The sequence below is a fragment of the Babylonia areolata genome, chromosome 35 (assembly GCF_041734735.1).
Source record: "Babylonia areolata isolate BAREFJ2019XMU chromosome 35, ASM4173473v1, whole genome shotgun sequence".
In the NCBI taxonomy this organism is placed as follows: Eukaryota; Metazoa; Mollusca; class Gastropoda; order Neogastropoda; family Buccinidae; genus Babylonia; species Babylonia areolata.
The window spans coordinates 27,662,954-27,690,453 of record NC_134910.1 but is presented as its reverse complement, the minus strand read 5'-3'; the positions used below and the strand labels follow the sequence as shown (position 1 = coordinate 27,690,453).

Here is a 27,500-nt window from a genome sequence, read left to right as displayed (position 1 = left end):
AGCAACTGCTTCAGTGTATTCAGTCAACCCAGACCTGAAATGGAACTAAAGGGGTGAAATCATTTGGCGAGGTGAGCTGGTTAAACACTCAGCTATCAAGTTGAAGGACTTTTTATTTTTAGTATGGTACAACAATAAAGACGTCATCCCTCTTCTGGTATCTGTCCAAAAGCATACTGACTTTGCCTCCAGATGTGTAATTCTCCCTGACTCCTGAAAATCACATCGCATTAAAAACATATCTATATATTAATAAAAACAATAATTATATTCATAAAGCGCTGAATCTTGTGCTGAGATCAAAGCACTTATACACCAGTCATTCACAAGCATGCATAACTCTATTTCACAAAGAAGAAAACCAAAACATTTAAAATACGTTTAAATTATACAAAACTGGGGAAGGCGAAGACAAGGAAAACCTGTGCACACATTATTCAGGATCTACACGATGGCGACTCATGAGGGATGGCTGTACATACAACTTATGTGAAACCGCAAACGTTGCTGAGGTCACCATGACATCTCCCTTGACGGCATCATTCTTCAGTCAATGGCACCATCCTTGTGATGACCAAACTTCTTCATATCTGAGCCGATTCTGTAATGGTAGGCTTTTGCTTGAATTGTAACATCTGGAAAAAAAAAAAAAGAAAAAAAAAGGAAAGAAAAGAAAAATCCTGTTGAAATTTGTCTTTAGGTCAAGGGTCGTATAATTGGAATTAATGTTAAGTAATTAAGTAATGTTAAAAACTGTTGATCTAGAATGTTACAAAAGTCCCCATTTTTGCTCTGCCAACACTCACAAAACCCCTGCTATTGATTGAACACACACACACACACACACTCACAAACACCAAACTGAAATAAAGGCAATACAGCTTCCGTCATTTACACTACATGTTGTAGAACAATGCCCAACGGTCAATCAACAAGTTCGTCAATCGAACTCTGGCTAAACAGCCATGTGCATGAACTTTTATCATTCTGTTTGTGCTTTCGCCAATAGCTTCTAACATGAAAAGGGCTTTTCTCTCTCTGTCTCTCTTTTGGGGTCGGAACAATGATTTAAATTTTTTTTTTTTAAGGGAAAAATGTCAGTTCTGTGGTTTCACCTATGCCGCTAACAAAACACAGCAGGTGTTAAATTTTTGATAGTTGAACAGGACACCAGAACACATGCCAGTGAGCATGAAACTTCTGTCCTGAAAAACGAAATGAACATAACATGCAGTCCTGCTATACTCTGTACAGGCTGAAACAGATCCTACACCTACACCTATCAAACTCTCTTTTTCCTTCATCTTGTAAATTTTACCACATGTTGGCATCTAAACCATTTCTCCAGAAATTATTGGAATTTGACATGCTCTGTGTGTGTGTGTGTGTGTGTGCACGCGTTTACATGCGTGTGAGAGAGAGAGAGGGAGACAGAGAGAATGAGGGGGTGAGGTGGGGGGTGGGGTGGGGGTTTACTGAACTGTCCTTTATCATTCATAGTCTGCCAAAATGGGTTCAGGTCAATGACAAATGTTCAGAACATTAATAAACTACAAATTAACTTAATGCATCAACCAACAGTAACAATAATCTGTACACACATAATGATCACCTCAATTGCATGAGACTGTGTTTGTGCATGAAAGCAATACAAAGCATACATCCGTCAGACCAGAATCCCCACATACATCTTTTTGAACTATTTCTTACCAGTCCAATGGATTTTTATTCAAAATCACATTCTGACAGATACATCCGATGGATAAATCCCACACCCCCTGAATAATATACTTATTTAGTCAAATACTGCAGTATCTGAGTCAGTCATCTAATTCATGATGGACATTAAAAACAAAAACAAAAATGCAGTTATTTAATTTTTAAATACATGTGTGGAATTCTGATTAATGGGTTGATGCAAAACTTCTTTTACATTTAGATTTTTTATTTAACACAAAATAAATCTTGTATAACACAATTTAGCTACCACAGTTATGCATACAGGTTGGCTGTTTTGTCTTAACTTTTTAATTTTGCGAAGAATGGTTTTGTGTTCTGAAAGTGAATCAGCAATAAACATGTGTATGTAATTCTTTTTTCTGGTATTCTTGATATTACGTTTTAATAAAACAGCACTTTTGCTCCACACACTTACCAGACGCTCAACGCCTGAAATCCAGCAGAGCGGTGACACGGGCCAGGTCCCTTTGGGCAGGGTCCTTGGCCATCAAGATCCTGCTGGCGCTTGTCAGCTTGGCCTCATTTCCTAGATTCAGGTCTCTAATCAGGCGTCCAAGGCTGTATGCATCAGATGCCTGCGTGGCCGGTCGACCAGCCCTCACTTCTGGAGCCAAGTGCTTGCACGACTTCACCACCTCCGGCACAAAGCGCAGGGTGGGGGTGGAGACGTGGCGGGCCAGTCCCATGTCGATGTACTTGATGGGCTTCCGGTATGTCCGCACGTCCACCAGAACGTTCCGCCCATGGAGGTCGTTGATCACCACCCCTCTGTCGTGAATTGCCTGCAGTCCCAGCGCCATGTTCCTCGCCACGTACAGTCTGCAATATTTGGGAAGCCTGGTGAGGTCATTCTCCACGTCTTTCAGAGTGATGCCTTCAGCAAAGAGGCTCTGAACTAGGCACAGACCTCCACCAATGCTCCCCCACCCGTGCAGGATCCCAAACACCCTGGGAACGTAGCTGGTGTCCTGGAGATGGCGCAGGAACTGTGCCTCACGCACAACATCTTCCCGGGTCACAGACCTTCTGATGAACTGCTTCACCACCACCTCCTCAGGACCTCCAGGCTGGTGCAGAGCTGCTCTGTAGACAACGCCGAAGGCTCCGCAGCCGATCCTGTCAGCTACGGTCTTGGTCCCTTCCTGCCTGGTGGCCAAGACCACGTCTTCCTGTCGAACACCAGGCACAGGGCGACTCTCTACTTCACTGTGTCTGTTGGCAGTAAGGCGATACAACCGTTTTTGTTTGCCTGAGACTGGGATGATCACGATGACCTGAACGTTGTCATCTGAAAGAGAACAGAGATGTTATCTGAAAAGTAAGGCACAGGAGAGGTGATAACTAAAATATGTGAACGTGTCAGTTTCTCTGAGAGGGGTCACTGCGTTTCGATAAATCCACACACATTTGCAAGGCAGATGCCTGACTAGCATCATAATCCAACACACTTAGTCAGGCCTTGAGTGCATGCATATTTGTGTACCTATCAGAGTGGATTTCTTGTGCAGAATTTTGCCAAAGGACATGTTGCCGTGGGTTCTTTTCCAGTGTGCCAAGTGCATGCTACACATACGTACCTAAGTTTATCGTCTCATCAGAAAGACTAGATGCTCAGTTTGATTTTCCCCCCACACTTGGTAGAAGACTAACGGTCAAAGGTAACAGCCAGACAGAACATTTGCACAAACAAACTCACATGCTTGCAAGCACACAAGTGTCATCATAAATTAAAAAAGAAATTTTCTATCTAAAATTACGTTTAAATAACATACCGTGACCCAACTAGTGCAGACTCTGGCAAGGGTCCGACATCCCTGTCCTGTGCAAACTACTATCCGCCTATGCGGAGAAAACGAAAGCAACTAAGGCCGATCTTTTTTCTTTATTTTATTCATGAAGACGTCTTGCTATTGCACACATTCTTGAAGCTGAATGCTCTTAACAACTGCACTAAAAGCATTCACTCAAACACCCCCAACAAACATGTAAAATGTTGGAACTTGAAATGTTGATAACAATAAAAACAAAAATATAGGAATTTTTCTATTTTCCGGCAGGAATGTCAGACCCCTGCCGGAGTCTGCACTAGTAGGTCACGGTTAAGTATGTGTAATTAAAAGATGATTTAAACAAGTGCGCACACACAAATTAATTAACAACCTTGTATTTTCTTTTTCTAATTCTTTACTTTGCTTCATTTGTTTCTTGACACCCGCAAGAGCACTTGTATAGAACAGTATGAAATTCAGACCTGCTACATGTGATACCCTTACTTTCTTTACATTGACTGCTTGCCTGGTTACCAGGTAGTGTTATGTAAAATACTTAAAAAGTGAGTCATTCCTTCATCCATCCTCACTGACTTGTTTGTTAAACCACAGAGTGACACACTACTCCATTTTACTTTAGCCATTTGAATGTAACTCAAGTGCAGTTTTTTTTCTCTCTTACATTGTTACTCAAGGAGGAACAAACATTCGGACCACTGTTAGTGTCACTAATTCAGAAGTTCAATCAGCACTTACGGTAATTTCACCCCAACAGTGCACGATACTTGCCTGAATTTGCCCAAAGTCAGTGGAACTGAACCTGAATTGTAAAGTATATGACTAATATATGTCCTATGAGTAATAGGAAATAACCGGACTGACACAGAGACGTTTGCTATGAGTAATAGGAAATTACCGGACTGACACATAGTGACGTTTGCTTTGACAGTGTCTCAAGGAGACGGAATAAACTTATCTAAAATGCGCTTTATACATCCTGATGCAGCACACAAACGCACGCGCACCGATCTGCACTTAAGAATTATGGTAATATCACAAGAACAATACACGGAAATCGCCGTTAAAATGGGTCCCCGATGGCTGGTTTCCAAAAATAATAATAGGATATTACCGGAATGACAAATGTTCTTTTCAAAAATGCGTCACTTGCCTGTGGGTTGTAAACATATTATGATTGTATGACTAATAGGAAATTTCCGGAATGACTATTGCTCTGCGTTGTATAGGCTTAATTATCCTGATCCAGTATACAAGCCGAAGCGCACACACACAAGCAGACATGTTGAGAGAGACAGGAGTTAGAAACGGCCGACGAAATACTTCTCCCACACAATAAAACGGTCTCGCACAATCTCGTGGTGTCGAATGCGCGCGCATCTCAATTTCATGCTCACCACAACAGATCGAAAGAACAAAGACGACGAGAAAACGCGTGGCTCGAGGCTCGTTTCATAGCGTTTCGTGTTCTGGATTCGTTGGACGAAATATGTTACATCGTCAGGTCTACGGGGTTTCCTGACAGAAACCTGTCTTGTCTTGCCTATCACTGCGCAGACAATACCGTGACTGCTAGAATTTTCGAATCGGTGCAAACTGAGTCGCCGTGACCCCCCCCCACCCCCCCCCCTCAGTTATGCCTTTTCTTTATTTTCTTGCGTGGTTCGTTTACTTATCTATATCAGCATATGTTTACACATTTATAGAAATATTTTACACTATCAGTCCCCCTCAACCCCACCCTCTCTCTCTCTCACACAAAACTGAGTAGCCTGGGCTCAACTAAATCAACTTCCATAGCTTCTACGACCTTCGATCAAAATTATTTCACGAGTGATGAACTCCAACGCTTCGTCAAAAGAAAACCGTGCGTCATTAATGCAACTGAAGAGGACTTGCCGATCACATCAGTTTGACAAGTTAATGCTTGTGTTTTTCTGGGCTTTTACCTGGCTGCAGGAAAATCACTTAATCTGCACTCCGTGCTGCTGCTTCTTTTTATTTTATTATTTTATATATTTTTTCCATGATCACGATTTTCTGCCAAAGCATTTTTAAACATCTTATTTTATTGGAGACGTGGGCGACTGTTTGTCTGTGGGCATTTTTGGCACGGTCAACTAGAAAAAAAGGTAGGTTTCACCGAGTCAAATGAAACAGACGGGCACGGCAGATGGCGCACCGACATGGAAGTCGACATCGTTAAAATGGCCAACGCATCAGTTTTACTGAGCCTCCAGTCCGCAGAAATATAACTGAAGCCCGATTTTAATTAGTAGTAGTAGTAGTGGTAGTAGTGTAGGAACTGGCATTTGCCTGCCTAGGCCTCACGGCCTTTTTTTTTATTATTATTATTTTTTTTTTTATATGTCCCCTTCAATATCGGTCTCCTTTTATTTGTGGGATTCATTTTTGTTTTCTTTTACATGTTCTGTAAATCACTCATCAAAGTCAGTAAATTTTTCTTTTAGATTGATGTTCATGTCAAGGAGATTTTTGAACACATTAGTATTTTGTGCAAGTTTAGTTTCCATTGGTAGTGCATTCCATATTTGTGCAATTCTATTAGCAAATGAATTTTTCCTTAGGTTAGTATTACAGTGCTCTTCACAAACAAGCTCCCGGACAATGATATGCCTGTCTTTGTCTGCCGCAACTGTCAGCGAACATTTCGTGTGCAGATTGGACGATTCAGCCATCTGTGCATTCACAGATTCATGAGCATCCCCCTTCCCCCCACCACCCTCCCCCAGCTGGATGACAACGATGGTCATCATCGATCTCGATGGACACACACCATCAGGAATGCATCACGTAAGCATTCAATAAATCTATTGTCTGAAGGGCCTGTCCAAGTACCATCCCACTGTATAGCTGGATAATTAAAATCTCCCATAATACATACTTTATTGAATTTTGTTATTTCTTTTGACTTTAAGAGTTCAAATAATCTTTCTGTGTTTTGTTCTGATGAATGTGGACTTCTGTATATACACCCCATTAAAACTCTCTCATCATTCGCACTTTCAAATTTGCACCATACACTTTCTTCAAAAGTAAAATTTGTTAATGCAGGACATTCTTGCGCTTTTAAAGATTTGTGTACATAAGGGCCACACCTCTCTTTTCATTGTTATTAGTAAATATATCATAATTTGGGATATTACTGTGCATTTTGAAATTGAATCTATTGTTCTGGTTTTTTGGAACTGTTTCTGTGAGTCCAGTGACATGCGGTTTTATTTCACCTACTCTTATCTTGAGTTCCTCGATCTTATTGGAGAGGCTATCTACATTACTATATAAGAGAACACAATCACAGGAAAACTGAAAGTCTTTAAAATTATTTACAGTCTGTTTTACATTGTCAGGTTGCAGTCACGCATCATCTGTCTTGGTCTGTTTTTCCTTCACTTTGTCCGACAATGTCTGGTCCTCAACTTTTGTCTTTTCAACTATTTGGCCGTTTCTGATAATTAAATCCTTTTCCCCTTTGGCCATTCTTTCTTTTTTTTCTGTCAGTAGATCCTTGAATTTTTGTCTTTCTATTAGTGTCATGTCATTGTTTATGTACACCCTTTTCTTAGGGTCACTGATTTCCTGATTTGTCATTGTTGCTTTTTTCATTATTTCTTTTGTTTCTACTGTCTGTAGTCATGGTCACTTTCAACATTCTAGGTCTGTTCCCCCCTAGTTTTCCAGACCTGATTGGGTTTGTCAGTTCTCTTTTATCAACTGCCACTTGGCATTTTCCCATTATTTTCATGATTTCATCCATGTCATGTTCTTTCCTTTCTTCTGCAGTTGTCTTGTCACTTTCTTTCAGACTGACAATCACAATAGTTTTTTCTCTTCTCTTTTTCGTCTCTTTCTGCAAAGGCTTCTGTCAGTTTTCTATCCACAATTTCTTTCCCTATTGCTTCGAGTCTTTGGGAAAACAATGCTATCATTTTATCTATTTTTGTTTCCAGTCTGGTTTGTCCTTCCACTCTGTCTACTGTACACGGCTCACAGACCCATTGGAGACTTTTATTCTCCGTCAATTGTTTGAATAGGTCAGGTTTTACTTTGGAGCAAGTCTGATGGACCCACTGTTTACAATTGTAACACTCCACAGACGGAGTTGCCTCATCACCGTCCTTGCATGGATCGTGGCAAATCAAGCATTGCAATGGGAGTCAATTGTGAGATAGATGCTTTGGCTCTTTGTTTTCCTTTTGTACCTGAGCCACTCGTGCTTGATGAGCCCTCCTTGCCTCCATGCTGACTCTGTGGTTTCATGATCACACAGTTCACAATTCTAAACAAACAGATACTTATAAAATGATATAAACAAACAGATACTTATAAAATGATATAAATAAATATATATATATATATAACACAGGAATTTGTTTCCTTCACAAGTTGTTATGAAGTTAGGAAGGAGTGCAAACTCAAAACGAAGTGAAAATCGAGTAAAGGTTATTTTTAAAACCCGTGAGTGATCTTTAGAGTTTTCTGTGATAGAAGTTAGTTTTATAACAAAAACTCCCTGAGATGATCTGGTGTTCCACAATTGTGTTTTTTGCACCACTATCCACAATCACAACTTTGTTTTCAACAATTTTGGAAGATCAGTTGTCCTGTAATTTGATCAAATTCATAATTGTTCTTAAACTTTGACGGAGCGATCACAAGAACACGTCTGCTAGATCAAGGGACGTCACTTCTTGTGATCACAAGTTTTCTTCACAATGTTCGATTTCTCAGCAGCGAACTGCTTCACTCGTTTTGCGTTAGCGAATTGGTCGTTGAACTTAGTTCTCCCACTTGCATAAATCGTACTGAAGTAGCTCGCGGAGGTTACGAACCTTGCAGGATTATATCTCATTGCGGACGACGGAATCGAACAGCATTTTCAAAAACTGAAAGTCCAACACTAGTAGTTCACGAGATTTGGTGATTGCCAAAGCAGAGAGTGCTACACCACAGCCAGATGGCATGGGTGGCCAACCTGTTATCAGCTGTGTGTGTAGTTGTCCGTCTCGCGTACACGTCGACAGTTTCAGTTTCAGTTTCAGTTGCTCAAGGAGGCGTCACTGCGCTCGGACAAACCATATACGCTACACCACATCTGCCAAGCAGATGCCTGACCAGCAGCGTAACCCAACGCGCTTAGTCAGGCCTTGAGGTCACTGACCTGTCGTCTGCTTCGCGTGCAAGCAAAATGGCGTACGAAGCGAGTTCGTCTCGAAACATAGCGGAACAAACAAGGCTGCGTCCGTCAGCAACGTTTTAGCTCTCCAAAGTGTATAAATACTTATCAAAAGCTCTTTTGTGCATTTACCGGCATTTCAGTGTTCCACTAACTTTGTTCTCATGGACATGATCAAGCAATGTGAGGGTATGGCGATTTGGTATGGAAAATTAGCATTATTTTCAACACCATGGCAAAACTGGTAAAAAATTTTAAAAAAATCCAAAAAAAAAAAAAAAATCTAAAAAGTAATAGCCCAACCAGTTCTAAAAGTTTCATTTTCGAACTCACGTTTACTGTCAACATCATCATATGATCACTGCAGCAGAGTCGTGAAGTAGATAATCATCAGATGAACAACTTACCAGCTTTCTTTTCCATTGTTCCAGAGCAATTTTTTTCTTCCTTTTAAAAAATTTTTTTATACTGCCTGGATTACTGTATTCTAAGTTCCTCGACGATTTCAACTAAAGAAAAAAACTGGAAATATAGGGAGCAGACACCCGTTGATGACTGAGGGTGGACTCAGCTTTGGTGTGTTTACTGAAGAGCAACGGAAGCTTTCTCCTAGCAACTGAAAAGTCACCCACATGGATGGTGGTGGACGCGTGACCGAAACCGATGAAAGCGAGAGGGTGGGGGTGGGGGTGGGGGTGGGGGGGATGGCGTGAGTAGGGCGGGGGACGGAGGTAGTTGTCCAACCGTTGTGTTACGCAAGTTTCTCCGCCATTCTGATTGGTCAGACCGTTGTCTGCCTCCTCTCTCCTGATTGGTCAGTCACTGGCGCATGCCCTGTCCAGTCGCTCCTCCTGATGGCGTAACATGGGTTCGTCATCACCAGTGAAAGACAGGAGGGCGGGAGGGGGGTAAGGGTGGGGGAAGAAGGGGCGTTGTTTGACCAAGCGTGTCGACTCGGACAATCGAAGGGTGGTGGTGGGGGAAGGGGGATGGGGGGGGAGGGGGGAACAGTCAAGGGGGTTCCGGGAAGGTGGGTGGAAGGTGGTGCCGGGGAGTGGGGGGGGGGGGGAGAGGAGTGTGAAGAGGAGGGAAAGTTTTGCTGTACGTGTGGATTCTTGATTGGCTGAGGGGAATTGGGGGGGGGGGGGGGGGGGGGGCGTGGGGGGGGGGGGGGGGAAGGGGAGGGGGGTTCGAGATAGAAAGAGGAAGGGGGTGGGGGGATGGGGGCGAGGAGAGAGAAGAAAGCGTTGGGTAGCGTTGTTCGCCGTCAGTAGGTCATTGCCAACAGCTGACGTTCGCAGCCATGACGGTTTGACGAATTTGTTTGGTTTAAAAAGGTATGTATTTTACTTTAAAGCTGAAATGAGTAATCTGCTTTTAACGAGGATTATGACTTACGAAATTATCAAAACAGTGCAATGTCATTTTCACATCAGAATGATTCATTTTGTTGCCTTTCACAGTCCAACTGATAGCACGTCAAAATAAGGTTTAACTCACTCAGTACGGCCAGTCCTCTCTTCTCCTCTACACAGACCCCTCGGATGTCCAGTGGGTGTCTCAATGACCCAAACTTTAGCTTCCGTCGTCAGAATTGTGGTATTCTTTGTCAACATTCACCTCTTCAGTATAAGAGCCTTCCGCTTGCAATATTTTGATGGTGGTAATTGGGGTGAAACGCTGTTAACGTCGTCTCTTTCGCCGTTCGTATGGAGAGAGTTAAAAGTCGCATTCTGAGGTACTGATGTGAGTGAATCAAGTGAGTTGGTTTTCATGCTGACTTTTTTCCTTCTTTTTTTTCTCTCTTTATTATGCCCCCCCCCCCCCCCCCCCACACACCCACACTGCACACACACACAAAAAGCGAGAAAAGCTATTTCATAATGTACATACTGTAAGTGTACATCTAACATAATGAATCATTTCAGTGTTATGATCTCTTAAGAGTATAACATGAACCACTCAGCAAGCTTTTGCAAATCAGTATCAGTAGCTCAAGGAGGCGTCACTGCGTTTGGTCAAATCCATATACGCTACACCACATCTGCCAAGCAGATTGCTGACCAGCAGCGTAGCCCAACACGCTTAGCCAGACCTTGAGAAAAAAAAATTTTTTTTAAAAAGAAGAAAAGAATAGAAAAAGTAAAAATAACAAAAATAAATACATAAAAATACTACTACTACTAATAATAATATTTAAAAGGTGCAAAATCTTGATTAAGTCAACTCTAGGCGTGCACACACACACACACACACAAAATATGGACATCAAATTTAGATTGACAAACCAAGCACAGATATTTGCAGAACAAAAAAAAGTCACCCCCAAATTTCAAAATCAGAGGAACTCCAATCCAACTCTTAGTGGTCCTTGACTTTATGGTCTATTTTCCTGCAGCTCTTACGCAGCCACTGTAGGCCTAAAATTTACACAGATTTCATGTTTCCTCTTGAAATCATTTTGGGTTAGAAAATCTGTATTATACAACTGAGCAAGCGTGAAATGTAGTAAACTCCTTTCTTAAAACTCCTTTCTTTACCTCAATATTTTCAGTATCAGTAGTTCAAGGAGGCATCACTGCGTTCAGTCAAATCCATATAGTGATATACGCTACACCACATCTGCCAAGCAGATGCCTGACCAGCAGCGTAACCCAACGCGCTTACTCAGGCCTTGAGAAAAAAAGAAAAGAAATTTAAAGAAAAAAAAAGATAATAATATAAAAAAAATGATGATAAAATAATAATAATAATATAAAAAAATAAAGTAAAAATAAATAAAAAATATTTCCAGTATTGAACGAGCACCAATCAAGTCCTTGATTCCTCAAGCGTGCATGTGTTCGAGTCACAAAGAGGAGTATACAATCTGAAAATTGATTTTGATGAAAAGAGTAACACCAAGAAAGTCACTATGAAACTCAACTCCTATTTACAGTGAAATTAGTTTGGTGGTGCATAATTACTCTTCACAAAGAAAGAGCTATGAGCACTTCGGATTTACTGTCATATTTGCTCTCTTTACACAATGAATGATTAAAAAAGTTCCATATTTTCAGGTAGGGGATACAGACACTAACCTACATTAACATCAATGTGCACAAAAGTGATAAGGCTGATAGGTTACTTCAAAAGAGTAAGGATTTCAAAGGGAACCGACTGACATTGCTTTCAGACAGCCTGGCCTTTCAAATTCATAGCCTTTTGAATTCTGTAGGCAGTCATACAAAGACTAAGTTTGGGGGGAAATGGGTTCGACCCCACAACCAGCTGACAAATTATCACAAGAACTGAAGAAGGATGACAGTCCTAGCAAGTAGGGAGGGTGGTGGTGGGGCATAGCAAGAGGCAGCCTGCAAACTTTGACCCCTTGCACCACGCGGAGGGAGGAGGAGAGGTGTATACTTAGCATGATAATGGCCCAACCCTCCTCTCACACCCACCCTTTCCATTCATCACCATAGACACGACCACCCTCTGAGATATTAGCGTCTATGGTTTGACACAGGCCAAAGTGTGGTACAGTGCAGGGTTCAAAATATACTGAAATTAATTTCCCTAAAATCTGACTACAGGAATCAGGCCGAGGGGTAATAATTAACGAAACATGTGGTGTGTTTCAATGTTTGTTGCTTCCTTTGTAGTATGTTTTTGCATACTCCACCCACAGGGTAAATCTATGCATCCCAGAATCTTCACTCACGTCTCCCATGGTTACTTGTTCCATACCTGTTTCAATATACAGTTTTTAATAGTGCAGTTTTAGTTTAGCATACAAACCTACAGTGTTAATGGGCAGAGCTTTCAAAAACAGAAAAGCATATGCCATGGCACAATGAACAGGGTGCCTTCTTAGACGTGGAGAGCCTTGGCCAAAGGAATGATTCAGCGCTTATAGCTTTTAGAGGCGTTTGATTGGCTAAGAGCGGACCGGGCAAGACTGCTTGTCTTTTCACTGTTAGCCGCGCAAAATTTGGCCAAGCAGAGCAAACCGATAGGCCTAGTTTGCATCAGTTTGACATGGTAAGTATATGTAACACCAAACATGGAGTATAATTCAAACCCCTCCTTTTTGTGCATGCCAACTGGTCGATACTGATTTGGGCAGTTCCGATTTGTGATTATGCAGGACTCAAAATACCCATCCATCAGATTGGGATGCTGGCATAATGTATCCTCACCAACCGCGCTGTAGCCTCCGGATGTTTCTTTTTCTTTGACTTTGAATCTGATCTGAAGACGACAGCGTTCAGATTTGGGTTGACATGGTGGCAGAGCAAAATCAGTAGGTCGGTGTCTTCTCCAATGATCACAACAGGATGATCAGCTGCATGTCTGGTGGCAATTTCAACGATCTACAAGAGGTCTGCATCATTTCGGCTGTGAAGTTTTGGGTGTCTTATTTGCCACAAACACATCACTAAGCATAGTGTTAAGTCTCAGCTTGTTAACAAGGTTTGCCAGAAATTCTTCCTTTTTTGGTGACAAAATGATGTTGGTACTGAAGTTGACTGTGGTTTCAACAACACCCTGTGACTGACATTGTAGTGACAAAGATGGGCCGTGTCTTGTGTGGATGGATCAGTTCCACAGCCATCAAAATCAGTGATGGAGGGGCTAATTTCATGTTCCCGAGAACAGACTTCATGTTTTGTTATCCTTGATACACCTCATTGGTGGCAAATCCTCTTTTTATATAACTTTTTAAAAATTTTGCTGCTGTTTCGATTATCAACTTTTTTTGCCTCTGAATCTTCTGTCTGCAGGGTGTCAGACTACTGAGTAAGGATCTTCCAGAGGGTTACCACATTGGTATATTTGCCTCTGCTTGATATAAAAATTTATTAAAATATCTGCCTCAATATAAGCGCTATGCCAAGATAAGAGCTACAAAGTGCTTTTCCTGGCAACAGACACTGTCATTCACATGCTGTTGTTAATACCTCATTATCTCGACTCTGGTTGGCGCACTTGCTGCAAACTGTATGGCATACCAAAGCAGTCAGTATTTAAGCAAATCACAGCAATCAAATTAATTTTGTTAATTATGATCACATGCCAAACATTTGTGCATCCTAGTACTAGGGTGCTGTTCTTGTTATAGTGAGTTTATTCTAACCTATCACAGTATCTTCTTCTTCTTCAGTAGAGTGACCATAATCAACACTCTGATTCTTATGTCGATGTTATGAAACTAGGGGGGGCCTACCAGTCAGCACTTAAAAAAAAAAAAAAAAAAAATGCACTGCCAGTTTTGCTGCCACCAAGACACACCACACAGTCTTTTTGGGTCTCCTCTCACAAGATCCCTCCACATACATTGCCAGTCTTGCCGCCACCAAGACACACCATTGGGTCATAACTCAGTGAAGTCCCCTCTCACAGGATCCACTCATATTTATCTTTCTTCCTTTCTTTTTTATCTAATGAATTATAAAGACTGTGACATGAGAAGAAAAAAATTATATTGCAGCGATTTCCGCTGAAAAAATTTCTTTTAATTACACATACTTAACCGTGACCCAACTAGTGCAGACTCCGGCAGGGGTCTGACATTCCTGCCGTAAATTCTTTTGGTAGACTACTGTCCCAGCCCACAGCCCACTATATTTTCTGAGAACAGTAGTCTCTCAGAGGCAAGGCATGGTCTTCACCCGCTAGAAAGATCATCTTTCTACCCGTTTCTCATTCCCTCCTCCGCCGGTTCCCTTCGCAGGACGTGTTAGAAAATCAATGTAGGGTTGCTTCAAAACTAAAAACGCTACTAAATAATCATAAGCCCATGAATTTCTGGTCTGTTTTATGGTAGTTTTTCGATACAATTGAAAGAGAAAAGAATGCGCTCACCTTCATGGCCCACACGATAAATGTGCCCTTTTATGTGGGTTCAGGATCAATACGTTGCCGAGGCCAGTTTGACCATCATGACAAGGGTTGACACTTGCAAGCTTTCCCCCTCTTTCCTTTGGTTTCTTTCATCGTTGTCCGACTTGGCCCCTACCGATAAGGTGACGATCTGTGGCCCGGAAAAGGTCGAACGTCTGACAGACAGGTCGACAGATCTTCGGGCTTTTCTCGTCACATATTTGTTGGCAAGTGCTGCGCTACTGGTCTGTGATCATAGTGTTTCTCTGTTACATGCTGTTGTTGGTAAGTGCCGCAAACATGATCATATCAGAGTTTGGCGTTCTAATCGGGCGGCTGGGATCAGACAAGTCGCGTGACGCAACACCGTGCAGCTTACGCCCCTGAATTGGTCAGATGCGAAGGGCTTTACAGGGGGATCACTCGCAGTGAGTGCGTGCAGAAGGGAGATCACTCAAAAAATGAAAGCGAGGGTTGTGGCGGTCGTGTCGGTTTCTTGAACTTGAAAAAAGTCAGTGTTTTAGACCAGTCTGGCCTTTACCCAGTCCAAAACTTACTACTAGTACTGTGGCATGCGTGGGTAACAGACTGCCTACATGCTAGCAGAGACATACTGGACAGTTTGAGGGACCTCAGCTGCAGCAACAACAAAAACCGAGCAAGGCCTTCTTTTACTGTAACTGATTTCTCAAAACTTATATAACTAACTACTAACTAAGCCTTGCTTTTACCCCCCACTGGCAGTCACCGAATACAAGAACTATGGTCGGAGACGTTGGAGGCCTCCTAAGAAAAGTGAGTCTTGTTTTACAACTTTCAAGTTGTGTCAGTTTTCTCCTCTTTTTTTTTTTTTTTTTTTTTTTTTAATCATGAGTGCTTTTTTTTTCTCCCTCCAAGCCCAACCCACCCACTCACCACCACCCCCATAGATAAAAAAAACAAAAAACCATGTCCCTGTGAACAGTTCCCATAACAATTTCTGTAGTTGCGCATTCTGTAGTCAAACATTCTCATTTTGCTCTAAGCATTCAGACCTTTTTTGTTCATCAAGCGCCACAAATAGGTGTCAGAATAATCAGTTCATATGATTGTGGGCCCTCAACAGTGAAGAAGAACAATGATGAAGAAGACAAATTGTGGGTATTGTATTATTAATATGCTTTCATGTATCACCAAACATGGAGTATAATACAAATTCCTCCTTTTAGTTTTAAAACTGGACTTTTCATGATGTGTATACATGAAATGTTTATAAGTAAAACTGGACTTTTACAGTATGTATACATGAATGTAATGCATGTATCAATGTATGTTTGTTATTCACTTAAGTTATTGTATCCAAGCTGTAAAAAACAAAAGAAAACAAAACACCAGATTCCTAAGTTCGAGGCAAAATGAGTGGGAAGAACTTGGGCAAAGACTGCAGTGGCTGTAATTTGGCTTGCGTGTCTGCTTCATGGTTGTCCAGTCAGAATCCTCTACATTATACTGGTGGTCTCTTTGATTATTCTTCTTCTGACTCCAGCTGCTGCTTCTGCTGCTTTCATGGGCTTCAACTCCTATGTTCACTCACATACTGTATGTACAAGTGGGCTTCTTACATGCATGATTGCTTTTAACCTGCCATGAAGGCAGCCATATACCGTTTCATGGAGTGTGTATATTGGGTATGGTCTTGTTTCCAAAATCCGCCAAACGCTGACAAGGATTACAGGATTTTAGATGTGCGCATTTGATTTTCTGCATGCATATGCAAGATATGGCATGGGAATCTGTGCTGAAAATACCAAATTGATTGTCAACCTACAACACAAACCATCACTGCTGATATAACTGTCCAAGGACTGAAGCTTGGAACTGCTCAACAGTTCACTCGCCTGGTGTCCATCATTAGCAATGAAGGATCCAAACCAGAAAATCTCAGTTGCAGTAAACTGTAAAGGATAACATCAACACTGTCCAGACTGAAACCTGAATGGATGGACAAATGGGCAGTATCTCTATGAAACACAAGATCAGGCTTGTAACAAGGCAGAGATCCTCCAACTCTGTATTAAAGAAGAAGAAAAAAATTAAAGGGGGTGGGGGTGAGTCTCGCACAACTGTTGATACACTGGGACAGAACAGACCACTCAGAAAAAAAAATTAAAAAAATTAAGTGCTTTATTCTTTCACACAACCAACACACACAAAAGTTTATATAAAAAAAAAATTAAAAAAAAATAATAAAAAATGAAAGACCTGAATAATTTTCCCAAACAATAGTTCCTTGGTTCCCAACATAAACTGACTAGATTTTATAGAGGGGAGTGGAGAAAAAAAAAAGTCAACAACTGAATTTTAAAGTAAAACATTAATCACACACCACATACACACTCCCACACCAGCTCTCACTTTGTCTTCCTCACTCATCTTCACAAAAGTCTTTTTCAGTGTCCAAGTTGATTTTTCTGACCTCTGTTGACTCCGTCAAAACAAGGGTGGTGTCCCGGTCTTGGTGTTCCTCTGAGTGTCCTGGTGTTACGGTTTTTCACTGTTGTTCGTGGTTCTACTAAAAAAAAATTTTTAATTTAATTTTATTTATTTATTTTTTATTCAAATATTGCTGGATGCATGTTTTTCTGATCAGTTCTGTAATGTGCGTCAGTGTATAGTTGTGTCCAACTTCCACACAGCTAACGAAATAAAAAATTACGGGAAACTTCGCTTTGATATAACAGTAACAGGTTTTCACTATCTTCAGTTTCGGTCAAATTACTGTTCCCCTTCTTGAAACAATTTGGAATTTAGACCAGTCACAAGGAGCACAACAAATTGCATTCCAAACAATTTCATTCGAACAACCACAAATTTTCTCAGATTACTTTCCCTTTTTTTTTTAATTTTTAATTTTTGAGTTTCCTTTCTTGGTAAGGTTCAGTTAAAGTCTCGAGGACGCTAATTACGTATCCTTGAATATGTATAAGACCCTTTGACGGTGGTTTCCTGGTTTCTTATATATATTTTTAAAATAATTTTTTAAATTTTTATAACATCTACTTAGCTGGCAGGGTGAAATCTTCACCATAATTGATGAAGTGTCTTCTTTTCGCTGGAACGCTGAAGAGGTGACGACCTCCGGCTGATGAAGTCTGTAGAGGAAGAAGACTTCGTGTAGTGAGCAGGTTGAGTCATCTTCCGTTCTGCGCCTGAACATAAAGTTATTCAGGGGAAGGGTCACAGTCTTTAGAAAATCCCATCAAAACCTCCTGGCACCAGTTGTTCTATTTTCTGGGCCGGTCTTGACTTACTTGACTTATTCCTCTTGATTCCTTGGGGAACATAGGGCCGCAACAACACTCCTCCAACGCACCCGGCTCTGGCTGGTCTTCTTCAGTTCAGCCCACGTCATTCCGGCCGCCCTTGTCTCTGCCTCAATGCTTCTCCGCCAGGTCTGCTTCGGACGGCCAACTTTCCTTTTCCCCTGTGGGTTCCAATCAAGAGCCTGTCTTGTGATGTTTGTTGCAGGCTTGCGTAGTGTATGGCCTATCCATCCCCATTTCCGTTTCTTGATTTCCGTCTCCAGTGGGGCCTGTTTTGTCATGTTCCAAAGTTCTTCATTGGAGACAACCTCTGGCCATCTGATGTTCAGGATGTTTCTTAGACATCTGTTGGTGAATGTCTGAAGCTTGTGGGTGCTGGTCTTTGTCACTCTCCACGTCTCTGAGCCATAGAGTAGAACCGACTTCACGTTGGTGTTAAAAATCCGGATCTTGTTGCGGATTGAGAGGGCTGTCGATCTCCAGATTGGTCGAAGGGTGTTGAAGGCGTGTCTTGCTTTGTTGATACGGCTCTTGATGTCTTCGTCCGTCCCCCCGTCTTTGCTGACAACACTGCCTAAGTAGACAAACTTGTCAACCTCCTTGATGTTCTCTTGGTGTAGTTGCACTGGATCTTGCTTCTTGTTGTTGACCCTCATGACCTCTGTTTTCCCAATGTTGATTTGGAGTCCAGTCTTCTCAGCTTCTTCTGCCACACGACATAGTTTCTCCTGTGCATCTTGCTGCCTGCTGGGCCGGTCTGGAGCTCTTTAATTTCAACAAAATACTTGAGCTCTCCAAAATCTGTTTGATTGTGAATGGAGTTACAGCGGCATTGGCAATGACGCGGTAATATTCCGTAGAGTTGCGTCATCCTTTGCTTTCCGTAATTTTGACGTCACGTAGATGTGCGATTTCGGTGAGGTGCATTTCCTTGTTGCACCTGGTCCTGATATGTTCAGGACTCTCAAGTCGGGCTAAACAATAAAAGCTGTAGACAGGGAAACTCCAGACATAGTCTCTGGTCACATGAACAGATGAAGATGAGTTTGTGGGAAGTAAGGAAATGAGAGGTTGTATAGATGTGGGAGTTCCATTCATTGACACACGCACTCATTTAATTTACTCATTTCTTGAGCCTAGCATACAGGCTTATGATCAGAAGACACAACTATTAGAAGTGTTGCTAAAAAAAAAAATTCAGTTGAAAACAAGGCATCCTTGCTGATTGTTTCATCAGCTTCAAAATCTTGACTTTTAATTCTATATTTCTGGTTGCCTGTTGAGCCAAACTTAGTTCTGGCCGACATTTGTCTCCTTCGATTAACAGTTTTTCCCTTCTGTTTGCACCAGTATCAATCTGCACTGCAAAGCGTTCTGGTCATATTACGCAAACCAAATGGTCAGTCAGTACAAATATGGGTTTGGTGTCATATACTGTACCATGTCAAACTGATGCAAACTAGGCCTATGGTTTGCTCTGTTTGGCCAACTCTTTTGTGTCATACAAGCTTATGACTCTAAGGCTGAAATGTCAAAAATTCTGTAGAAAGATCCACTGGGATGGTAAATAAGACAACCAAAAAACAAAACCAAACAAACACATGACAGACAAATGGAGAGAGAGATAAGTGGTTCTGTACTGTGTCAGCTTGCTCACCCAAGCCAATTTTACACAGAGAAATAACAACTGTTCAGATCCAAAAAAGGGTCAACATATGGTTGAAATATTAAATAAAAAAGAAAAATAAAAAAATAAAAAATTGGTACATATTTCACTACACATACTTTACCGTGACCCACTAGTGCAGACTCCTGCAGGGAGTCCAATTCCTGTCCTGTGTAAACTACTATCTGCCTATGTGGAGAAAACGAAAGTAGCTGCGGCTGATAACCTACTTCCTGATAACATTTTTTTATTTCATTTCCAGCCTTTGAACTGGGAAAGAAAAATTGAAGAAAATTGGCTTTAAACAAACAAAGCAGACACATATGACAGAAGATTGGAAAATGGGGGGTTGGGGGCAGGGGGAGGGGGGGGAATAAAAAAAAAAAGCCAACACCTTGGCTCTTCTCCCTTTGCACGCTAAGAGGAAAACATTTATCATTTTGTCAAGAGATTTCAAAATAAAGCACATTTGCATGGCATGATTTTTTTTTTTTTTTACATATGAGGTAGACTCAGTAGCTTTGGCCAAGGAGTTAGTGGTCGGCAAGGCTCTAAGCACCATGATTTGATTTGATTTGATCAGCTTCGGCCATGTTATTCTTGGTGCAGTCTCCATGCATCCTCTGCCCCTCCCCTCCCCCCACACCATCCACTGTGTGACAGCCTAGGAAAGCCGTCGCTGCTTTTCCGTACCGCTCAGTCTCCCTACATTTTCTCACGTGGTGTGGTTCGGGTGACGACGACGTGTTGGATATCAACAACCGTTCAAATCCCTGTGGCTCTGATATTCCACCTGGAGACACCCCAGAGCTTAAGCCAGTTTGAGGGTTTGAAGGAGCCCCCAGCAGTGAGGAAGTTGTGTCAGAGAACAGTGATGCTGCTCTGCCTGCAAGCAAAGCAGACTGGAACCTGACTTGTCCCAAAGAGAGGAGACAGTGTTGTTGTTGTTGCCGTGCTTCTGTCAGACGTTGGTGTGGCGGTTGTGTTGGTGTCTGTCCACGTTTCGGTTGGGTGATGTTTGACTGTTGGAGCGTGGCCCTGTGGATGTTTGGGGGTCCACGGGGACACGCTTTCTGCCCTGAGTCACGGTGGGCATCACCTTGTGTGGTTCCCTGGTCTCTTGTCTGAACTGAGTGTCTGAGACATCCATGGTCTGAAGGTGTGACAATGGATGAGGACTGATAATAAAAATATGACAGAAAACAAACAAACAAACAAAAAATGCAAGCAATCAAGCATGCTGGATGTTTTGGTATACAAAGTGCACTGACTGCATCGATTCTGTGTTAAGTCTTAATTTGCATGCTTCTCTTTCCTCACAGCGTACAGATTCACATACCCATAATGTGTGATTCCCCTGCCATTCTGAAAAGAAGGGCAATAAAGTTGAAGGTGTGTGGGACAACATACCAATTTATTTTGAAGTCTGCTGGCCAAAGCATTGTCAAGCAGAGGTCCCATGAAGCCACAGATTATGCTGACAGTGCGACTGAAAGAAAAAGGAAAAAAGAATCATCAGTATTAAAATTGATACTTAAATTGTGCCTATCTTCGGTCAGAGGCCAAACTCAAGCTCTTTACAAACACAGACCTAGTCATTTTCACAACAGACTGCCTTCCTGGGTTGAGCCACTGACAGCTGCCTTTTAATAGGTGCTTTTAATTTATTTGCTTTGTCATTCAGTCAGACTTCAATCATGCTGATGCACACACACAATGTGTCGACTCGCTCACCATGGCAGATTTTACAAGGAGGAATATGTTGTGACAAAAAGTAATGCAATACATCCCAATACCTTACATCCTTGCTGATTGTTTTACCTGTTTCAATATCCTGACTTTGAATTCCGTATTTCTGGTTGTCAGTGGAGCCAAACTGTTTCGGCCAACATTTGTCTCTTTCTATTTTCAGTTTTTCCCATTCCACTTGCGCCAGAATCAGTCCGCGATGGAAAGCGTCTTGCTCTCCTGTCTCCATGGAGCTTTGACTGAACTTGTGTTGGTGTCTGTCCACGTTTCCATGGGTGATTTTTGACAGTTGGAGCATGACGCTGTGGATGTTTGAGGTCCACAGGAACACACTTTCCGCCCCAGAAAGAGGAGACGGCGTTATTGTTGCCGTGCTTCTGTCCGATGCTGGTGTGGTGGTTGTGTTGGTGTCTGTCCACGTTTCTGTGGGTGATGTTTGACTGTTGGAGCGTGCGGCTGTTGATGTTTGGGGGTCCACAGGAACACGCTTTCTGCCCTGAGTCATGGTGGGCATCACCTTGTGTGGTCCCCGGTCTCGGGCTGAACTGCTCCTCTGAAACGTCCATGGTCTGAAGGTGTGAGAATGGATGAGGACTGATAATAAAAATGTGACAAAAAACAAAAACAAGAAAAACGAGCAGTCAAGCAAACTGGACGTTTTGGTATATAAAGTGCACTGACTGCATTGTTTCTTTGTTAAATCTTAATTTGCCAGCTCTTCTTTGCTCACAGTGTACAAATTCACATACCCGTAATGTAATGATTTCCCTGCCGTACTGAAAGCAAGGGCAATAAAGTTGAAGGTGTGTGGGACAACATACCGTTTTGTTTTTGATGTCTGCTGGCCAAAGAATGTCAAGCTTAGGTCCTTAGAAGCCTCAGATTATACTAAGTGACAGCGTGGCTGAAAGAAAGAAAACAAAATTATCATTATTAAAATTGATAACTTGAATTGTGCCTATCTTCCGTCAGAGGCCAAACTCAAGCTCTTTACAAACACAGACTTGTCATTTTCACAACAAACTGCCTTCCTGGGTTGAGCCACTGACAGCTGCCTTTTAATAGGTGATATAATTTATTTGCTTTGTCATTCAGTCAGACTTAATTCATGCACACACACACACACTGTGTGGACTCTCTCCCCATGGTGAATTTTACACAGAGGAATATGTTGTGACAAAAAGAAATGCAATACAACCCAGTACCTTACTTACATCCTTGCTGATTGTTTTACCTGTTTCAATATCCTGACTTTGAATTCCATATTTCTGGTTGTCAGTGGAGCCAAACTGTTTCGGCCAACATTTGTCTCTTTCTATTTTCAGTTTTTCCCATTCCACTTGCGCCAGAATCAGTCCGCGATGGAAAGCGTCTTGCTCTCCTGTCTCCATGGAGCTTTGACTGAACTTGTGTTGGTGTCTGTCCACGTTTCCATGGGTGATTTTTGACAGTTGGAGCATGACGCTGTGGATGTTTGAGGTCCACAGGAACACACTTTCCGCCCCAGAAAGAGGAGACGGCGTTATTGTTGCCGTGCTTCTGTCCGATGCTGGTGTGGTGGTTGTGTTGGTGTCTGTCCACGTTTCTGTGGGTGATGTTTGACTGTTGGAGCGTGCGGCTGTTGATGTTTGGGGGTCCACAGGAACACGCTTTCTGCCCTGAGTCATGGTGGGCATCACCTTGTGTGGTCCCCGGTCTCGGGCTGAACTGCTCCTCTGAAACGTCCATGGTCTGAAGGTGTGAGAATGGATGAGGACTGATAATAAAAATGTGACAAAAAACAAAAACAAGAAAAACGAGCAGTCAAGCAAACTGGACGTTTTGGTATATAAAGTGCACTGACTGCATTGTTTCTTTGTTAAATCTTAATTTGCCAGCTCTTCTTTGCTCACAGTGTACAAATTCACATACCCGTAATGTAATGATTTCCCTGCCGTACTGAAAGCAAGGGCAATAAAGTTGAAGGTGTGTGGGACAACATACCGTTTTGTTTTTGATGTCTGCTGGCCAAAGAATGTCAAGCTTAGGTCCTTAGAAGCCTCAGATTATACTAAGTGACAGCGTGGCTGAAAGAAAGAAAACAAAATTATCATTATTAAAATTGATAACTTGAATTGTGCCTATCTTCCGTCAGAGGCCAAACTCAAGCTCTTTACAAACACAGACTTGTCATTTTCACAACAAACTGCCTTCCTGGGTTGAGCCACTGACAGCTGCCTTTTAATAGGTGTTTTAATTTATTTGCTTTGTCATTCAGTCAGACTTAATTCATGCACACACACACACACTGTGTGGACTCTCTCCCCATGGTGAATTTTACACAGAGGAATATGTTGTGACAAAAAGAAATGCAATACAACCCAGTACCTTACTTACATCCTTGCTGATTGTTTTACCTGTTTCAATATCCTGACTTTGAGTTCCATATTTCTGGTTGTCAGTGGAGCTAAACTGTTTCGGCCGACATTTGTCTCATTCCGTTAAGTTTTTCCCTTTCCATTTGTGCCAGCATCAGTCTGTTATGTAAAGCGTCCAGGTCTCCTGTCTCTGTGGAGCTTGGACAGACCTTGATTGATGCACTGCAGTAGTCCCCTCTTGGCTGCCTGCTTTTCTCCTGGGCACCACAGTGACCAGTGCCAACATTTTGCCTCTTCGTCTTCCTGTCCATGCCCAGTAGAAAAAAAAAAAAAAATTATTCGTTTTGTCAAGAGCTTCCATGACACAGTGCATGTGCATGCCATCATGATTTGGTGCATGTGTGCGGTTGACTCCATAGCTTTGGCCAAGCTGTTTGTTGTTGGTGCAGCCCCCGTCCATCCTCTGCTCATCCCCTTGCCCCTCACCACCCGCTGTGTGACAGACAGCCCGGTGGATCATCGCTGCCTTCTGTACTGCTCAGTCTCCTACGTTTTGTCAGGTGGTTTGGTTTGGGTTTGATTGATGTGGATACTTATACAGCACCTATCCTCGGTCAGAGACCAAGCTCTAAGCGCTTTACATGCACGGGGACATTTGCACCACAGGCTGCCTACGGTCTAGGTAGAGCCGACTGACGGCTGGCACTGGGCGCTCATCATTCGTTGTGTGACTTCGTGGGTGACGATGGCACGTTGGATAACAACTGTTCAGATCCCTGTGGTGCTTCCCCTGTGGGGGGATGCTGGGGGTCTTTCAGTACAGAAAGCATCCCCGCCGTCAGGAAATTCTGTGCTAGATATTTCCTGTTTAAACTTAATTGCACATACTTAACCGTGACCCACTAGTGCAGACTCGGGCAGGGGTCTGACATTCCTGTCCTGTGCAAACTACTATCCGCCTATGCGGAGAAAACGAAAGTAGTTACGGCCGATAACCTCCCGGAAGTAGGTAACCTCCGTAATTTCCTTTTTCTATCGCTCTCTTTGTTTCTGCCTTTTTTTCTTCCTTCACTGTTGTCTCCTTTTTCTGCCTTCCCAGTCCATTCCCCTTTCTTTTTTTCAAGCAAGCCTTGACACTTTTTCTCACTTCTGCAGTGTGTGATGTACTACCTGTGCTATTTTAGCTGTCCATTCTGCAGTGTTATTGTCTACATCAGTACATGGCATTTTTATGTGTGTGTTTGGCTTTGAATTGTTTTTTGCCCTTTTAAAAAAAAATATTTTGTAATCTGGGGATGATAAATTAATGGCTGGAGCCCTAATCTTATTTGCCATAACGAGCTACATGGTTAGGATCATGTGTCCTGAACTGCGTTTATCTTAAAGGTTTTATTGTGCGAGTATGTGACAGTTTTGTGTTGGCGCGTTTGAACCTTTGTATGGTTTGACAGTCCTGATATGGCCCTGTGAGGTCGGCTGGACTGGAAGCAACAATTCACAATTACCCTGTGGCGTTGACATTCCACCTACACCCGCCAGCTGGAGATGCCCCAGCACTGACGCCAGTTTCAGGGGAAGGACCCCTAGCAATGAGTGATGCAGCTCTGCCTGCAAGCAAAGCAGAATGAGCTGAACTATTGTACTGCTTTCATTATCACAACAGATTTCTCTGTGTGAAATTCGGGTTGCTCTCCCCAGGGAGAGCGCGTTGCTACACTACAGCGCCACCCATTTTTTCCTGCGTGCAATTTTGTTTTTCCTATCAAAGTGGCTTTGCTACAGAATTTTGCCAGGAACAACCCTTTTGTTGCTGTGGGTTCTTTTACGTGCGCTAAGTGCATGCTGCACACGGGACCTCGGTTTATCATCTCATCCAAATGACTAGCGTCCAGACCACCACTCAGGGTCTAGTGGAGGGGGAGAAAATATCGGCGGCTGAGCCGTGATTCGAACCAGCGCGCTCACATTCTCTCGCTTCCTAGGTGGACGCGTTACCGCTAGGCCATCACTCCACTCCACTAGGAACCAAACTTGTCTCAGAGAGAGGAGACGGCGTTGTTTTTGCCGTGCCTCTGTCAGACACGGGTGTGGTGGTTGTGTTGGTGTCTGTCGACGTTTACGTGGGGTGCTGTTTGACTGTTGGAGCGTAGCCCTGTTGTCTTGGGGGGCCTCACTTTGTGTGGTTCCTAGTCTGAGGCTGGACTGCTTTTCTGAAACATCCATGGTCAAAAGGTGTGAGAATGGATGAGGACTGATAATAAAAATGAGACAAAACCAAAATACAGAAACAGTATGGGTATACAAAATGCACTAACTGCACTGGCTCTGCCTGTCAACCCCTAGTCTGAGGGTCGGGTCACATCCTATCTCACAGGTCTCTGTGGAAAGACCGGGGTGTGAAGTATAATTCCATCACATCAGTCCAAACTACACTGCACTGCCTGTCAACCCCTAGTCTGAGGGTCAGGTCACATCCTATCTCACAGGTCTCTGTAGAATGACCGGGATGAGAAGTATAATTCCATCACTTCAGTCCAAACTACACTGCACTGCCTGTCAACCCCTAGTCTGAGGGTCAGGTCACATCCTATCTCACAGGTCTCTGTGGAAAGACCGGGGTGTGAAGTATAATTCCATCACATCAGTCCAAACTACACTGCACTGCCTGTCAACCCCTAGTCTGAGGGTCAGGTCACATCCTATCTCACAGGTCTCTGTGGAATGACAGGGGGTGAGAAGTATAATTCCATCACATCAGTCCAAACTACACTGCACTGCCTGTCAACCCCTAGTCTGAGGGTCAGGTCACATCCTGTCTCACAGGTCTCTGTGGAATGACAGGGGGTGAGAAGTATAATTCCATCACTTCAGTCCAAACTACACTGCACTGCCTGTCAACCCCTAGTCTGAGGGTCAGGTCACATCCTATCTCATAGGTGTCTGTGGAAAGACCGGGGTGTGAAGTATAATTCCATCACTTCAGTCCAAACTACACTGCACTGCCTGTCAACCCCTAGTCTGAGGGTCAGGTCACATCCTATCTCACAGGTCTCTGTGGAATGACAGGGGGTGAGAAGTATAATTCCATCACATCAGTCCAAACTACACTGCACTGCCTGTCAACCCCTGGTCTGAGGGTCAGGTCACATCCTATCTCACAGGTCTCTGTGGAATGACAGGGGGTGAGAAGTATAATTCCATCACATCAGTCCAAACTACACTGCACTGCCTGTCAACCCCTAGTCTGAGGGTCAGGTCACATCCTATCTCACAGGTCTCTGTGGAATGACAGGGGGTGAGAAGTATAATTCCATCACATCAGTCCAAACTACACTGCACTGCCTGTCAACCCCTAGTCTGAGGGTCAGGTCACATCCTATCTCACAGGTCTCTGTGGAATGACAGGGGGTGAGAAGTATAATTCCATCACATCAGTCCAAACTACACTGCACTGCCTGTCAACCCCTAGTCTGAGGGTCAGGTCACATCCTATCTCACAGGTCTCTGTAGAATGACCGGGATGAGAAGTATAATTCCATCACTTCAGTCCAAACTACACTGCACTGCCTGTCAACCCCTGGTCTGAGGGTCAGGTCACATCCTATCTCACAGGTCTCTGTGGAAAGACCGGGGTGTGAAGTATAATTCCATCACATCAGTCCAAACTACACTGCACTGCCTGTCAACCCTAGTCTGAGGGTCAGGTCACATCCTATCTCACAGGTCTCTGTGGAATGACAGGGGTGAGAAGTATAATTCCATCACATCAGTCCAAACTACACTGCACTGCCTGTCAACCCCTAGTCTGAGGGTCAGGTCACATCCTATCTCACAGGT

The 27,500-nt window shown here is 42.9% G+C and overlaps 2 protein-coding genes across 2 annotated transcripts in view; one reads left to right on the top strand and one right to left on the bottom strand.

Annotated features, from left to right (window-relative positions):
* The window catches only part of LOC143278048 (serine/threonine-protein kinase PkaA-like), a 27,689-nt gene extending 18,542 nt beyond the window's left edge, over positions 1-9,147 (bottom strand). Inside the window, exons 1-3 of the mRNA XM_076583059.1 lie at positions 9,132-9,147; positions 2,156-3,028; positions 483-635 (exon numbers count right to left, since the gene is read on the bottom strand). Coding sequence (XP_076439174.1) covers positions 2,163-3,028; positions 9,132-9,147 — 882 coding nt within the window. The 3' untranslated portion in view covers positions 483-635; positions 2,156-2,162. The remainder of the gene's footprint in view (positions 1-482; positions 636-2,155; positions 3,029-9,131) is intronic.
* A 5,916-nt stretch (positions 9,148-15,063) lies between these two features.
* The window catches only part of LOC143278076 (uncharacterized), a 23,594-nt gene continuing 11,157 nt past the window's right edge, over positions 15,064-27,500 (top strand). Inside the window, exon 1 of the mRNA XM_076583109.1 lies at positions 15,064-15,384. The gene's annotated coding sequence lies outside the window, so the exon portion shown is untranslated. The remainder of the gene's footprint in view (positions 15,385-27,500) is intronic.